This window comes from Panthera uncia, chromosome B4, assembly GCF_023721935.1.
Source record: "Panthera uncia isolate 11264 chromosome B4, Puncia_PCG_1.0, whole genome shotgun sequence".
Classification (NCBI taxonomy): domain Eukaryota; kingdom Metazoa; phylum Chordata; class Mammalia; order Carnivora; family Felidae; genus Panthera; species Panthera uncia.
In genome coordinates, this window is record NC_064809.1 from 60,995,756 (window position 1) to 61,012,150 (window position 16,395).

A 16,395-nucleotide genomic window follows, 5' to 3' on the forward strand; every position below is an offset into this window, starting at 1 on the left:
GAGTGGAGGGTATATGATTGCATTTTAAATAGAGTACATATGGTAGGCCTTACCAAGAAGGTGAAATTTGAGCTCAAGTTTATGTAACTAATTGGCATGCTAGAGTTTCTTGAGGATAGTTATTCATACCATACTTGCTTTATCAACTTGATTTACAAAATGATTAGGAAGTGGATTACTTTAGGTAAGGTGTTTGGGGGGAAAAGAGTTTCTTGCAGAGATAAGTGGATAACTACCAGCAAAAAAAAAATGAAGCTCAATTCCCATCCCACTACATATAAAAAAATTAACTCAAAAGGGATCAAGGACCCAAATATAAGAGCTAAAACTATAAAATTCTTATATTAAATAGAGTCATAAATCTTCATGACCTCAGCTTTGGCAACGGATTCTTAGGTTTGACAACAAAAGCAATCAGTAACAAGGAGAAGGAAGAGAAGGAAGAGAAGGACGGGAAGGAGGAGGAGGAGGAGGAGGAGGAGAAGAAGGAGAAGAAGAAGGGGGAGGGAGAGGAAGAGGGGGAGAGAGAGAGGGAGAGAGAGGGAGAGGGAGAAGGAAAAAAAAAGAAAAGAAATTGGACATTATTAAAAACTTGTGTGCATTAAAGGACACTACTGAGACTGTGAAAAGACAATCTAGAGAATGGGAGAAAATATGTGCAGATCATTTAGCTGTTGGGGATTTAATATCCTAAATATATAAAAAACTCTTACAACTCAACAACAAAAAGACAACCCAACTGAAAAACAAGCAAAGGACTTGCATAGATATATCTCCAAAGATACACAGATGGCCAATAAGCACATGAAAAGATGTTCATCATTGGCCATTAAAGAAATTCAAATCAAAACCATAAAGATATATCTCTTCTTACCCACTAGGATGCCTTTAAACAAAGTAATGGAAAATAACAAGCATGGATATGTAGGAACCATTTGTTCCATTAATCCAGGTAGGAAATTAAATGGTGCAGCCACTATGAAAAATAGTTCCTCAAAAAGTTAAGTACATAATTACCATATGACCTAGCAATTTCATTCTTAGGTACATATCTAAGAGAAATGAAGACATAATGTCCACACAGAAACCTGTACACAAATGTTGTAATACAGCAATGCTCATAATAGCCAAAAGGTGAAAACAACCTGAATGTCCATCAACAGATGAATGGATAAACAATTTGTGGTGTATATATAGCCAATGGAATATTATTCAGCAATTAAAAGGAACTAAGTATTGGTATATGCCACAACTTGGATGAACTTCAAAATACTATGCAAAGTGAAGGTCACATATTGTATAATTCTTTTTATACGATATATCCAGAATGGGCCAATCCATTGTGACAGAAAGCAGATCAGAGTTCACCATGGGATAAGAAGGGGAGAGTTAGGAGTGATTGGTGCTTTTAGTGAAGTAATGAAAACGTTTTGAAATTAGAGCAGGAGGCACCTGGGTAGCTCAGTTGGTTGGGAGTCTGACTCTTGGTTTTGGCTCAGGTCATGAGCCGAGGTCGAGGTTTCTTGAGTTCAAGCCCTGGGTTGGGCTCTGCACTGGCAGCGTGGGGCCTGTTTGGGATTCTCTCTCTCTCCCTCTCTCTCTGCCCCTCCCCCACTCGCACTGTCTGTCTCTCTCAAAATAAATAAATAAACTTATTTAAAAAAAAGAAATTAGGGAGAACTGATAGTTACACAACATGATGAATACATTAAGTACCACTAAATTATACACTTAAAAATGGTTAACTGTGTGTTGTGTGAATTTCTCCTTAATATAAAAAAAATTTTAATATTCAAACATATTTTTCATCAAATTTTCAGGATCATGTGTTTGTTTTATATTCAATAGTCCTGTATTCATTCCTGCTTTTGATGTTTGTAACATTTTAATCTTTTTAAAAAACATAGCTTTATTGACATATAGTCCACATACAACAGAATTCACCCATTCTGCATGTATATTTATTTTGGGGAGTTTTGGTGAACATAGGTCGTTTAGCAACTACCACCACAATCAAATTTTTAAAAAGCAATCAGTATCCTAAAAAGTCCCCTTAAGTCTTTTTACAGCCACATCCCCCTCTGCACATCTTTTCAGTTCCCATTCTCACATATTTTGTCATAATTCTGCCTTCTCTAGGCATTTCTAGGCAATTCTAGAAAAGGTAGAATTACAATGACAGACATTTTGTATGAACGGAATCTTACGTAGTAGTTTTATAGGTCTGACTTTTCTTTTTTTTACTATTTTATTTTTAAGTAAACTCTGCACCTGATGTGGGGCTCAAACTCACAACCCCAAGATCTAGAGTCACATGCTCCACAGACTGAGCCAGCCAGGCACTCCTGTCTGGCTTCTTTTATTTACTAAGATATGTTTGAGGTTCACATATGTTTTTTTATGTATAAGTAAATTATTTGTTCCTTTACATTTCTGAATAACTTACTATATTAAGTTTACCCATTTACATTTTGAGATCCACTGGATTGTTTCCATTTTTCAGCTATTATGAATACTTACTTACAAGACTCATATGGACCTCTTTCTATCTTTCTTTGAGGAGAATTGCTTAGCTTCATATTTAACTCTTTAAGAAACTGCCAACATTTTCCTCATCAGAATGAGGGTTCCAGTTGACCCACATTCTGGCCAACACTTAGTCTCATAAATCTTTTTTTTTTTTTTTAATATATGAAATTTATTGTCAAACACCCAGTGCTCATCCCAAAAGGTGCCCTCCTCAATACCCATCACCCACCCTCCCCTCCCTCCCATAGTCTCATAAATCTTTTTAATTGCAGTCATTCTAGTGGATATGCAGTGGTATCTTTTTGTGGCTTTAATTAGCATTTCCCTAATGACCAATAATGCTAAGCATCTTTCTGTATGTTTATTAACCTTTGCATACCTTTTTCTGTGAAGATTCTGAATCTTTTGCCTATTTTTAATGAGTTATTTGTCTTATTTCTAAATTTTAAGAGCTCTTTAAATATCCCAGATCCAAGTCCTTCGTAGATATGTTTTGCAAACACTTTCTCCCAATGTGACTTGCCTTTTGAGTGACTTAACATTATCTTTTGATGAGCAAAATTTTTAATTCTAATGATGTTCAATTTGTCATCTTTTTCTTTCATAGTCTGTACTTTATGTGTCCTAAGAAATCTTTGCTTAACCCCAGTCTGCAAAGATTTTTCTCCTATTTCCTTTTAGAATTTTTGGTATTATTTAACTCTTTTGTTTAAGACCACGAGCCATTTAGAATTCATTTATAGGTATACAGTATGAGGGAAGGGTTAATGTCACATTTTTTTCCTTATTGATATTCCATTATTTCAGTACTTATTATTTAAAAGACTACCCTTTCCCCATTGAATTATCTTGGTCACTTTGTCAAAAATCAAGAGCATGTAAATGTGAGCTTATCTTTGGATTCTCAATTCTATTCTGTTTTCTACTTACTATTCCCAGCACCCCCCACCCCAAGTTTGAGTCACACTCTCCTGCTCCTTTACATGTCCAGAATCTGATAAAAAAAAAAAAAAAAAAAAAAACAACTAGGCATTGTGTGTCATACATTGTAGTGACTCTATATTCCATTCTGTTCGACTGAAATCTGCTGGTTTTACTGTTTTAATATATAATGAATTTGCCTAGACTCAAAATGAAAAATCTACTTCCTCTGCAGAGAGCTGAAATTTTTGCTCAGTTTTTTATTTTTTCTTTTGCCCGAATCTCTGGGGGAATCTCTCTTGTGCCTACACAGCTTTTTGATCAGCCAGTGATTTCAACAGAGGTTATACAGTGACAATTCAGGCCAATGAAGCTTCCCTCTCTGCTGACCAACCCGTGTATGGGTTAAAAAATTCATTCAAATTTGCAGCAAATAAATAAGTCTCCCCAGGCTTTCAATTTTGCTTGTGCTCCCTGGGGAGGCCCACGTTGTTTAGCAGCCAGCCACGGATGCATGCAGAGTATATTACCTCAGCCCTTCTATAGCTCTCTTGTTTCCAAAAGTTCCCCCTTAAGTTTTCTGCTGCTGTGCTATGCTCCCAAACCAAATCAGCCACCTCTAACCAGTAAATTTCTGGTTTCTTTCACACCAGCTGGTGGGGGTGTGTGTGGAACGGAGTGGGGTGGGGATGGGAAGACCCTTGGGCAAGAAGCATCTCATCCAATGCAGTAGCAGTTTTTCATAAGTAAACATTTTCAAGTTCTTTGCTGTCTTTGGTCATTTTTGAAACGGTTGCATTTGGTAATTTTTTTTCCAGCTTTATATCATTTTTTTTGAAGTGAGAATCACCCAACCAACTCAGGCAGTCAGGCAGTCATTAGTGGGAGTAGCATCTTAACCATATTTTAAGCACTTATGAATATATTATCATTATCTCATTTATCATTACATGAAATCAAACAAGTTACTTCAAAAATTAGTCAACTATAGCAGGAAAAAAGTTTCTTGTTTGCAAGTATTAAATTTCAGATCCAATTTCTACAGGCTTGGTAGAACAGTAAAAGATATCATATAATTAAGGTGGCCATGATCTGTTAAGTCTACTAAGGTCTTTAAGACGTATATTACTTACCTAGAAAAATTTAAATTTTTCAGGTTTTTAGACAAAAGAGTAGATTGAGTTTAGACCCAGACCCCTGTGGGGGGAGGCATTACTAAGTAAGTTTAGAGTATCTGTCTTCAAATGCTGAGAGTTCATCTGGATCTTAAGAAAATTACCTTGAAGGCTGCTAAACAATGAAGGCTCAGTAAGGTCATCACAACTGCCAGAAGGATGGTGGCCAAGTTCCGTGTGTCCCATATGGTCTCTACCAGGGGAATACTGCCCACCTGCCAGTCATAGCACAGGGTAACAGGTGCAAGCAGAAGCCACACGTTGAAGGCCAAGAGGTAGGAGTAGGTAAGGAACCTACAAAGAGAAGAAGAATCATTGAAACACGACTCAGGGTCCATGAGATGTCACTAACATTCATTTGCCAAAGTTTAATTAAACAGCATTTGTATACTGTCAACAGGGTCTTACAGGAAAAGACAAAGCAAGGTGGAAGGCCATTCATTTAGTCATTAAGTAGATCATTTTTAAACCGATTTACTAGTGCCAGGCACTGTGGTAGGTGCTGGTCTTTAAAAAGTGAACAAGTAAAGACAGTTTCCATGACATATATTTAAAAATTATCATATATATATAAATACATTACAACCTGAGATAAATGCCAAAAAGGAGAAGTCTGATGAAAGTTTACGACAGAAATGCTGTCCTGCTGCGTATGATTCCCTGGGTAAGAGACATTTAAACTGTCCTTTTTTAAAGTGCTCAGAAAACTGCAGTAGGTAGTAAAATATGTCATCATCTTTATAACAGATTGATCCATACTGAATTATTTCTTTTAAAAAATCAGAATATCTATGGTAGGGAGATGAAGTCTCTTGTTCATAAGTGAAGGTGCTAGGCTTCAAGAAAAGGGAAGTACAGCCATCATCCCTGCGAAGGAGAACGGCCAGTTAGACCCAGGGAAGGAAGGAAGATAACAAACGCAGGTGGTGCTCCGGTCTCCTGGCTGTGTCTAGGCACTAAGAGAAGGTGAAAAGCATTCCAACTGACCCCATTCCTTTTCAGGGTAGAGGAAATGGAATTGATTTAAATGTGAATTTATTGGGGCGCCTGGGTGGCTCAGTCGGTTGAGCGGCCGACTTCAGCTCAGGTCACGATCTCGCGGTCCGTGAGTTCGAGCCCCGCATCAGGCTCTGTGCTGACAGCTCAGAGCCTGGAGCCTGTTTCAGATTCTGTGTCTCCTTCTCTCTCTGACCCTCCCCCATTCGTGCTCTGTCTCTCTCTGTCTCAAAAATGAATAAACGTTAAAAAAAAATAAAAATAAAAATAAATATGAATTTATTAAAAAAAAACAAAACCTGAATTTATTTACATGTGTTCAGTCAACACAAACTCATTAAGTGGTGGTCTAGACCCTTGAGAACTGCAGAACTTTCAGCACACCACAAACTTCACGCAAACCTGTGCACCAGGAGACACCAAACTCCAGCGTGGCGTCTAGCGATGTGAGGCTCATCCCAGGAGGACCCCTGCCCCCCATTAGAACCGTGGCCTGAGAAAGCTCAATGCCATCGGGAGAATTTACTATTGGCTCTAGCTGATACCTGACGAAAGGCCTCTGACCTCTCTGTCTCAGATCATTTTCTCCAAAGGGTTCACAATTGTGAATACGTATCTCCTACAACTCACAAGTCTTTCTCAAGGACCTGAGAGCCATTCCTTTAAAATGCAATCATCAGGAAGGAGAGGGCCTGCCTCCTTGTGTCTGCAAGAGGATAACTGCCAGCCAGCAGACACAGCCAGCCTAAATGCACTTAGATGACCATTCCTTTGTAATTTTCCACTTCTTGGCCTCTTCTGAGTCCCAGCTTGCCCTGCTCTCTCACTTTCCCTCTAAAATGCCCAATCACCTCTGCACAACTGAGAATGGCACTCAGCTCTCTCCCCTGCTGAGTTACTGAATAAAATCTATTTTCACTGCTTTAACCACTGTGTTTCTGCTTGACACCCTATATTAAATAGGGTTAAATAGAATAATTAGATATATTCCTTGTCTTCACAAAATATATAATCCAGTAGTGAAAACAAGATATACAAAATTAAAGAAGCAGAATGAGATGAGCACTGAAACAGTATAAAATGTGAAGGTAAGTCTTCTGTCAGTTGTTGAACTCTTGGAGAGATTCTTAGATTAGCAAAGAGATTAGCTCAAATAACTTCTAAGTTAGCTTCCAAAGTAGAGGATTACTTCATCTTGAATTCCTCTCAGCAAGTAGCTACTGGTTGGAAACAGCCTTCTCAGACCCTGCCAACTCATCCTCTTCCCTTTCCTCCTTTCCCTCCAAAGTTGGCAGTAAAAAAGTCATCAATGATAGCCAGGTGAGGCTCAGGGATGAGGCTTTACTCATTGCCCCAACACTCAAACCCCAACAGAGAACTGGGTTGAAAGAGTGGGGATATTCCAATGGTGTTTTCCAACCCCTTCCTCTCTGTTGGTATTTTTAATAAAATGTTAACGTACAAATCGCGCAGTATACACTGAAAGCTTGATGAAGTCCAAGCTTTGTTATTTGACAAAAATAAAAACAAAAATACTGCCTTATCCCTTTTAGGCTTGGGGCTGAGAAACTGTCTCCTGAGAGAATACTAACTCCACAGGAGGATGATTGGGTCACTTTGGGCTTTGTTTTTTCACAGAGCTTCTAAGCTGATGCAATCTACTTCTTACTTTAGGAAAGATTCTCTGTGACTTGGCTTTAAAAGAGAAGGCAGAACCATCAAACTTAGGAAAATCACAACATTTTGTCATTCAGTTACTCTCCAGGTCTTAAAAATTACTTTTAAAAATGGTATCTCTCTTGCTTGATATAATAATTAGCAGCAATGATTATAAATGGCTGCTAAAATTATTAGGTGACGAGCTGATAGGATACTTCATAATGGATGGATCAGGATAAATGAGGTGCCTAAAGCTGACTAACCAATTTTAACATCATAGAGAGGGAGATTAACATCCAGATGTCCTCCTGATGAATACATATGTCACTACCTATGAAGTATTCTTGTCTAAAAAAAAAATAAGAAAGAAAGAAAGAAAGAAAGAAAGAAAAGAAAATTAAACTTGAGCAAGCCCTTTATTACCAGTTTACATCAAATACAAAGAACACCAGAACACGTTACGTAATGCCACAGGGCTGCAATGTGACAAATCCAGAAAGTTGGCATTCTACAAAACAAATGATGTCAGGTTCTTCAACAAATATATTGTAGTAGGGGCAGGGGTGGGGGGAAGGAGGGAAGAAAGAAGAGGGCATCTGTAAGTTAAATGAGACATAAGAGGGATTCTGGGTGGCTTAGTCAGTTAAGCATCTGACTTCGGCTCAGTTCACGCATCTCATGGTTAATGAGTTCGAGCCCCACATTGGGCTCTGTGCTGACAGTTCAGAGCCTGGAGCCTGCTTTGGATTCTCTCTCTCTCTCTCTCTCTCTCTCTCTCTGCCCCTCCTCTGCTCATGTTTTGTCTCTCTCTCTTTCAAAAATAAACATTTAAAAAAAAAAGTTAAACGAGATATAAGAGATGTATCAAACAAAGTGCAGACATTGTTCAGATGCTATCTCAAACAAACCATTACTAAAAATACCCACTTATGAGCAGGAAAACTTGAAGCATTGATTGGAAATATGATACTAGAGAATCACTGTTAATTTTTAAAGTGTGATAATGGTATTGTGGTTATATAATTTAAGGATCCTTACCTTTCAGAAACCCATACTAAAATATATCCATATGAAATGAGATGATGTCTGGGATTTGCTTCAAAACGAAGGACTGGGGGCAAGGGCACAGAAGAGGGTGGGGGTAGGAATAAAGCAAGATTGGCCATGAGTTATGATTGTTGAAACTGGTTAATGGGTGTGTAGAGGCTCTTTATGCCCTCTGCTCTACTTTTGTACATATTTGATATTATCCATAATAACAACTATTTTTTAACTCGTGGAAAAAGGCAACAGAATTGCAACAAGAATACTTTCTTATGTCTAACGGCAGCTTGAAGGAATAACTGTAAGTGCTAATGTGGAAATTTGTATTTAAATTGTGAAGTTCACATTTTGGCCTTACCCTGCAAGTTGTCTTCAGTTTCTTATATTTTCTAGACTTGCAATGCCATATTAACAGAAAAGAAATAATAAATAATATTTTTTCAGTTATAATCTCAGTATTGTAACTTGGATTTTTAAAAAAAAATATTTTTACACAGGCTACAACCCAAATACGTTTAAAAAGTAAAGTAAACCACAAACCTAAAAGCAACTTACCCTCCTATAACACTAGGAAGGTCAACACTGTTAACTTACCCCTTTTAATACATATGTATTGTCTCCAGAAACGCAAGAGACATCACCTAGTGCATATGAATTCAGATCAATGTTGCTAGTAAACTCTTTGAAAACTATTTGAAATACTGAAACAGTGTCAGAAAATTTTTTGCAAATTTAAGTGTAAAGAAGCCATTTGGAATCATGCCAAAAGCTAATTACATTTTAGGGGGCTAGTTGAACTAGCTGTAATCAGCAACTCAAGTCTTTTAACTCACTGACTATGAATTACATTTTAAACTAATCATCTTGTTTATTTCTGCTAAAATTTTAAAAATGAAATAATCTGTTGAATATCTCTGCCCTGTTGGGTTCTTTTTTTAAAGCAGGAGCAAAACCAAAATGAATTATTCACCAATTTTCTACCACGAATGCTGCTAACAGGAGGAAAGCTGCTAGAATATCTTGCCAACAAAATGGATGGAATACACAGGGATTCAGCTTGAACAATTTAGTCATGTAGTTGCATCGGCAAGCCAGGAAACATATGTGAAAGGGAAGAAAAGGCTTTGGGGGAGCTGGCATGTATCAAATGGCACCAAAGGAAACTGGGTGGCCCTGAAAATGTAAATCTTCATTTTCACCAAGAAAAAAATGAGAGTGTTGTAAGGGCAAAAACATACCTGGAATCTGTTCTTTGCCTTCGAAAAAACCTTTTTGGCTAAGAAATAACACGAGCCTAACATAATTCCTTATCCTAGGAAGATGTGTATGATAGGTACAGATGAAAAAATCATGCATCGCAAGCACAAATATACAGCCCTTGCTTGTTTTATATAAAATGTTACTGCTCCAAGGATCTTTCTTTCTCATTCACCAAAAAAGCCCTTCCATTGTTTCATAAGTACAGGACATTGTGCCTACTGTATACACAGAGTCCTCCTGGGAAGGACACTGGCTAACACTGTCGATATACCAGTGTCAGTATAAACCACCTCTACCACCACAGTGATACCCCTCATTGACCAGACTGTGCCTCTAGCCCCCAGGTTTTGGTGATCCGTCTTACCTGTCCCTACACTGTCCCCTATTTTCAACTCTTGAATTACCCCTGGTGCTTCAAAAGGGTCTCCACGGTCTTGCTGTGCCCCAGCAGTAACAACAGGCCTTTTTCAGGCATAACCGGCTTATTATTATCATTAGGATCTTCTCCTACCTATTACCTTCTCCAGAACTAGCCAAAGAAAGCCACTTCCTGTACCACCCTTCTCCATAGACAGGACATCCTCACTGGAATTTCATAAATGTTGACTAATTACTCCGTACACTTTTCTAGGTGCCAAAGGGTAATAAGATCTAGTCCCCTGCCCTCCAAAGGAGGACATTCAGCATTGGTAGTAAGAATGCAAACACGCGTTACATGGCTGAGTAATTGTGAAATATAAAGGTACAATTTCAATGGAGTTCTAAGAAATGAGAGATTAATGAAAAACAAAGGATTAATGACATCCTAAGGGGGTCTGGGTGGCTCAGTAGGTTAAGCATCCGACTTCAGCTTAGGTCATGATCTTGCAGTTCGTGGGTTCGAGCCCTGCGTCAGGCTCTGTGCTGACAGCTCAGAGCCTGGAACCTGCTTTGGATTCTGTGTCTCCCTCGCTCTTTGCCCCTCACCCACTAATGCTCTGTCTCTGTCTCTCTCTCAAAAATAAAAAAAACATTAAAAAATTTTTTTAAATGACATCCTAGAATCTATGGAGAATTTAAATAAGTGGAAAGATGGGAGACAGAGAGTCCAGGCAGGGCCACCAAATGGCTTCAAGTTGTAAATGAACATGACACTTTCTGCAGAGAGTTAAGAATATGGATCACAGGGGCGCCTGGGTGGCGCAGTCGGTTAAGCGTCCGACTTCAGCCAGGTCACGATCTCGCGGTCCGTGAGTTCGAGCCCCGCGTCGGGCTCTGGGCTGATGGCTCAGAGCCTGGAGCCTGTTTCCGATTCTGTGTCTCCCTCTCTCTCTGCCCCTCCCCCGTTCATGCTCTGTCTCTCTCTGTCCCAAAAATAAATAAAAAAAAAAAAAGAATATGGATCACATTGGGACTCCTAGGTGGCTCAGTCAGGTAAGTGTCAGACTTCAGCTCATATCATGATCTCATGGTTCATGGCCTCAAGCCCCACATCAGGCTCTGTGCTGACAACTCAGAGCCCAGAGCCTGCTTGAGATTCTGTGTCTCCCTCTCTCTCTGCCCCTCCCTCACTTGTGCACGATCTCTCTTTCTCTTTCTCTCTCTCTCTCTCTCTCAAAATAAACAGACATTCAAAAAACTTTTTTTTAAAGAATATGGGTCACACTAAAGTAGAATTAAAAATGTGTAATATAAAAAATTATAAAATGATTCCAGCTAAAATGTCTAAAATGAAAAATATCACATCAGTGTTGGGGGAGGATGTGCAGAAACTGGAACTTTGAAAAACTACTGTAAATTGATGAAGCCACTTTGGAGAACTGCAGGGAGTTTCGTGAAAGCCTAATAATAAATGCACGGATGATCAACCAAGTCTACTCCAGAGTTCATACCCAATAGCACTGCAGACAGATGTTGACCAAAAGACATTTATTACATTGCTCGCAACTCTTCTTAATAGCCCCAAACCAGAGATAACCAGATATCCATCTACAATAAAATGGACATATACATACACTGTCGTATACCCATTCAAAGGAAATCTATTCAGCGACAAGAATGAGTGCAACAACAGGGATCAAGGCCGTAACACAGACCAAAATACAGAACAAAAACAGAAGACACTGAAGAAAAGGAAATCAAGGAAATCATCTACAGACAAGGGCAGGGTGACTGGAAGGAGGACCTGGCCCCTGTGACACAGGGCTGGGGCAGAAAGCCACAAGGCAACCCCAGCAACATGGACTATGTAGATGGTGGTTTGTCCCCTCATCCCCTTGCTCCTCCGTAACAGCAGAGTAGAAGGTGCCAGGACCTTCCAGGCATTCTGGGACCAAGGCCCAGCAGCAGTACCACTCAGTACTTGTTGCTTCAGCACCTGGGAAGAGAAACAGCAAGCCTATTTCCGAATGGTGAATCAGAAAAGAGGTCCAAATGACTCATACCTTCTTGTGTTTTATTTTTAAAGTTCTCCTGTATTAAAAGAACCAATGGTCTAATCAAAGCACCTCAATTTACGGTAGGGTTATTTTTTAAATTCGCATAAGAATCTAAAGACAGGAAAGTAAGAGTATAACCAGGCTTCTCACAAACCCAAACCAGGTGCCTACGGGAAAGCAGGGCAGCACCCTACCCTCCCTTTGGGCCACAGGCCTTCCTCACGGCTGCCCTGCTTCCCTCTGTCACATGAGGGCTTCTTGCACCCGCTCGGAACTGAGGCTGGAGTATGGTCAAAAGGGCAGCCCCTTCTCCTTTTCTCCTGTCCTCACACACTTATCACTACAGTCTTCACGGCTCTCTCTCTGGTGTCCAGGTCCTGAGAGCAGTGCCTGTCAACTCCCCTCACCTTCTGGGACCAACTCTTACAAGTCGCTGAACTCCAGCCCCCGCTGACCCTTCCAGTCCCAGTGAGGATGTCACGTCCTCTGACAAACCTGCCCTGTCACAGCCCACTGCTAGGCCAGGTGGGTCCCTCTCTGTGCTCCCACAAACTGCCATCCCACATACTCCCCATACTGCCCGGTAACTGCCTGTTCACGTGCCTGTCTTCTCAGCAAAGCAGAAGCTCCTGGGGGACCGGGCTGTGTCTTGTGGGTAGCTATTTCTCCTGCACCTAGCTCTTCAAATGGATGGATTCTGTGGGTTTTAAAACATTAACCTGATATTAAAATAATACCTAAAAATCTGAAAATATTCCCGTTTTATACTTTTGGTTTTGGCCTGAGGCAACCACACAGTTTTCTATGGTCCTACAAAGATACCTGCTGGGTTTCTAGTTGTCCAGGTATGTAGCTAAAGGGTCCAAACTGGAGATTCTGCTTTTGTGTCTCCCTACCCCCTCAGTGCATAGCTCATGGCATACCATCAAATAGTGAGGAATGTATGACTAAACACACCTCCTCTCCTTTGCCACAGAAGCATCATTAAAAAGAGATGCCAGCCTTACATTTTCTTATTTTACATTCAACTGCAACGAATATAGTTTAAGTGAGAACTCATGTTACCATGGATAAACGATAAAGTGAATCTGAAATGTCATTAAGTCTCTCTGACCTTTTTAATGTGCCATTAATACAGTTATCTTATTAGCAGAGGCAGCTTCATCAGGATAGAAAAAATGAATTTCAACATGTAAAACTGTCAGCAACAACTTCTAACCCGTACACCCATTTAAAAGAAGTAAGTAACACCTTCTGCAAAATAAATACTTGGTTCATTTCTTACCTAAGGTCTGTTTCTTTCTGTAAAGCATTTAACAAACACCTTTATTTCAAACCAACATGCTTTCTCTCATGGAGCACAGGTTTGCCTTCCACTGAGCAAACATGTACTAACTGCTTACTATGCAGCAGGCATAGATTTCCAGATTTCCATACAAGAATTCTGTTGGTATACTAATGAACCACATCCAATAGCATTAAAACTCCCTTAAACATGTACAGCATTTTCTAGTTCTCAAAGTATTTGCATATAAGGATTAGCTGATCCCAACACAATCTCTATGAAGTGGGTATTACCCTCGTTTTTTGCAGTTGGGAAACAGCCTAAAGGAGGCTGTGACTTGTTCAGTGTCCTGCAGCAACCCCACAGCAGAGCCTATACACAAGACACTGTTTGGGGACTTCACATGGAACACCCCACCCCCACCCCCACCTCCCTGCATCATACAGTCTTCCATTAGCACATCTTTATTAACAGGGAGAACAGAAAGGAGATATAATGGATCAAATATTGGCGTTTCATGGAGAAGAGCCTGCCTGAGACCCTGACTTATTTCTTGAACAGTGAAGCCCAGAGGAACTTCAGTTTTTATATAACACAAACAAACAAACAAACAAACAACCAAAACTCTAACTTTTGGTTAAAGCAGGGCTGACAAAAACTTAAAACCAGTGTGTGATCCCAGCTACAGCACAGTAAACAGATGACTGCACTGATATAAATGTTTGTCAGAGCACCACACAGCAAGAAATAGAATCCTTACATAAAAAGCTGAGGCTTGGCATTTTACTCATTATGAAAAGCAATTTTTGTCTTTATGTTCTAATGTTAGGAAAAAAGAAGAGAACTGTTTCTTTAATTTTTATCAGCTTCTCAGGGATTTAAGATTATAATGGAAACACTATGTAGATTTATTTTTTTTTTTTCTGCTTATTTATTTATTTTGAAAGAGAGAGAGCATGAGTGGGGTAGGGGCAAAGGGAGGAGAAATAATTCGAAGCAGGCTCTGACAAAGGGCTCGAACTCATGAACCATGAGATCATGACCCAAGCCGAGATCAAGAGTCAGATGCCCAAAGACTTGTATAGTTTTTTGGTGTGTCTTTAGATGTTTACTTATTTACTTATGAGAGAGAGAGAGAGAGAGCGAGCGAGCAGTCGCTCACTCAGTCGGGGAGGGAGGGAAACAGAAGGAGACATAGAATCTGAAGCAGGCTCCAAGCTGTCAGCACAGGGCCTGATGTGGGGCTCGAACCCATGAGCCGTGAAATCATGACCTGAGCTGAAGTCAGAAGCTTAACCAACTGAGCCACCCAAGAGCCCCTTATAGTGAAGTATCAATAAGTGATCCAGACCAACAATTTCCAACAACCTAGAGGTAACGTGGGCTACCTCCATAAGCTGCCCCTTCTGGCTGCCACCCTTTCTTCTTCCTTGTATTTCTCTCCTTCATTCCAGAGTCCAAGATAAATTAGGTCAACTACTATTACATAGAGCCATTTCACTTGGGAAAACTACTCTCAAAGCCTTGATAACCTCTTTCATCCCAAAAAGTTACTTTCTTTTTTTTAATGTTTACTTATCTTTGAGAGAGAGAGAGAGAGAGAGCATGCGCGAGAGAGAGACAGAGCACAAGCAGGGGAGGGACAGAGAGAGAGAGGGAAATACAAAATCCAAAGCAGGCTCCAGACTCCGAGCTGTCAGCACAGAGCCCCATCCGGGCTCGAACCCACAGATCGCGAGATCGTGACCTGAGCTGAAGTCAGAGGCTCAACTGACTGAGCCCCCCAGGCAACCTAAAAAAAAGCTACTTTCTATGAACGTAATACAAAATCCATAATGGAGACAAGAGTCTCCTTGCAGAGAGGTCTTCAACCACAGAGGACATAGTTTACACCTGAGGGTTTCAAAGAGGGCGACACACCTGCCTCCAGAACCACTTAGGCTGCTGGTCAGATCAAGACTCTCTTACCCACTTAATTCTTTCAGAATTTCTGTGACATGAATTAGAAGGCTTTGCTTGTAAATACTTCTCTGGGTAATTCTGATATTCACCCTAGTTTGGTAATCACTGATTTAAATATCAGAATGACTTCAGTTTCATTTTAAAACACACACACACACACACACACACACACACACACACACAGTTTCATTTAAAAAAGACCTTCTAGGGGCGCCTGGGTGTCTCAGTCGGTTAAGCGGCCGACTTCAGCTCAGGTCATGATCTCGAGGTCTGTGAGTTCGAGCCCCGCGTCGGGCTCTGTGCTGACCGCTCAGAGCCTGGAGCCTGTTTCAGATTCTGTGTCTCCCTCTCTCTCTGACCCTCCCCCGTTCATGCTCTGTCTCTCTCTCTGTCTCAAAAATAAATAAACGTTAAAAAAAATATAAAAAAAAATAAAAAAGACCTTCTAAAAACAAGGCCCTGCTAATTGCTAAACCAAGAACAGAGCATCTCATTTTGCATAGCTCACCTGGAACACACAATGCATTTTAAAATGATAATTTAAATTTTAATTCAATTTGTTCAGAGTTTATTATGAAGTAGCCCTTACATTAGAGAGAGCTATAAAGATTAGGACGGCATAGTGCCCTAAGACTGTAACAATCAAAACCTAAGGTTTTGTTTGTGCCTATTTAAAACTACCAACTGAAAAAATGGAAAGAGAAAAAAAGAAGCTTCTTTAGAAAGAAGATGCTGAGTTCTACCTTCATCTTATTATTTTGTATCTTGATGTTTTCCTACAAAGTAATACAAGCCTTTGTCTATGTTTCTGAACAGCAGAAACAGATCTACCCACTTAAGTAGATACATTCTATTTGCTTATCCAGGACCACACTTCATGAAAATACATGATGCTGATAGGGGGCCTTTATATTCTTTCACTGAAAATCCCATTTTATCTATTTCCTGGATTTGAAAGACAATCATTTACAATATTATAAAGGCAATACTTCCTCCATCAAGTCTACATGGCTTTACCTCCTGTCCCCTTCCAGTCTGTGGATGGAAAACCAATTACTAGGCAGGAGCCACCAAGAGGGGCCTTAATAGCAGATCATTATGTTATTTCTTCCGCAGGCTCCAGCCCTATGCAGAAGCCATACTTATC

At 40.0% G+C, this 16,395-nt stretch overlaps 1 protein-coding gene across 2 annotated transcripts in view; it reads right to left on the minus strand.

Moving 5' to 3' along the window:
* The window catches only part of TMTC1 (transmembrane O-mannosyltransferase targeting cadherins 1), a 624,031-nt gene that overhangs the window by 126,513 nt on the left and 481,123 nt on the right, over positions 1-16,395 (minus strand). For both annotated transcript variants that reach the window (XM_049625225.1, XM_049625224.1), the window contains exon 8: positions 4,730-4,919. In XM_049625225.1, coding sequence (XP_049481182.1) covers positions 4,730-4,919 — 190 coding nt within the window. The remainder of the gene's footprint in view (positions 1-4,729; positions 4,920-16,395) is intronic.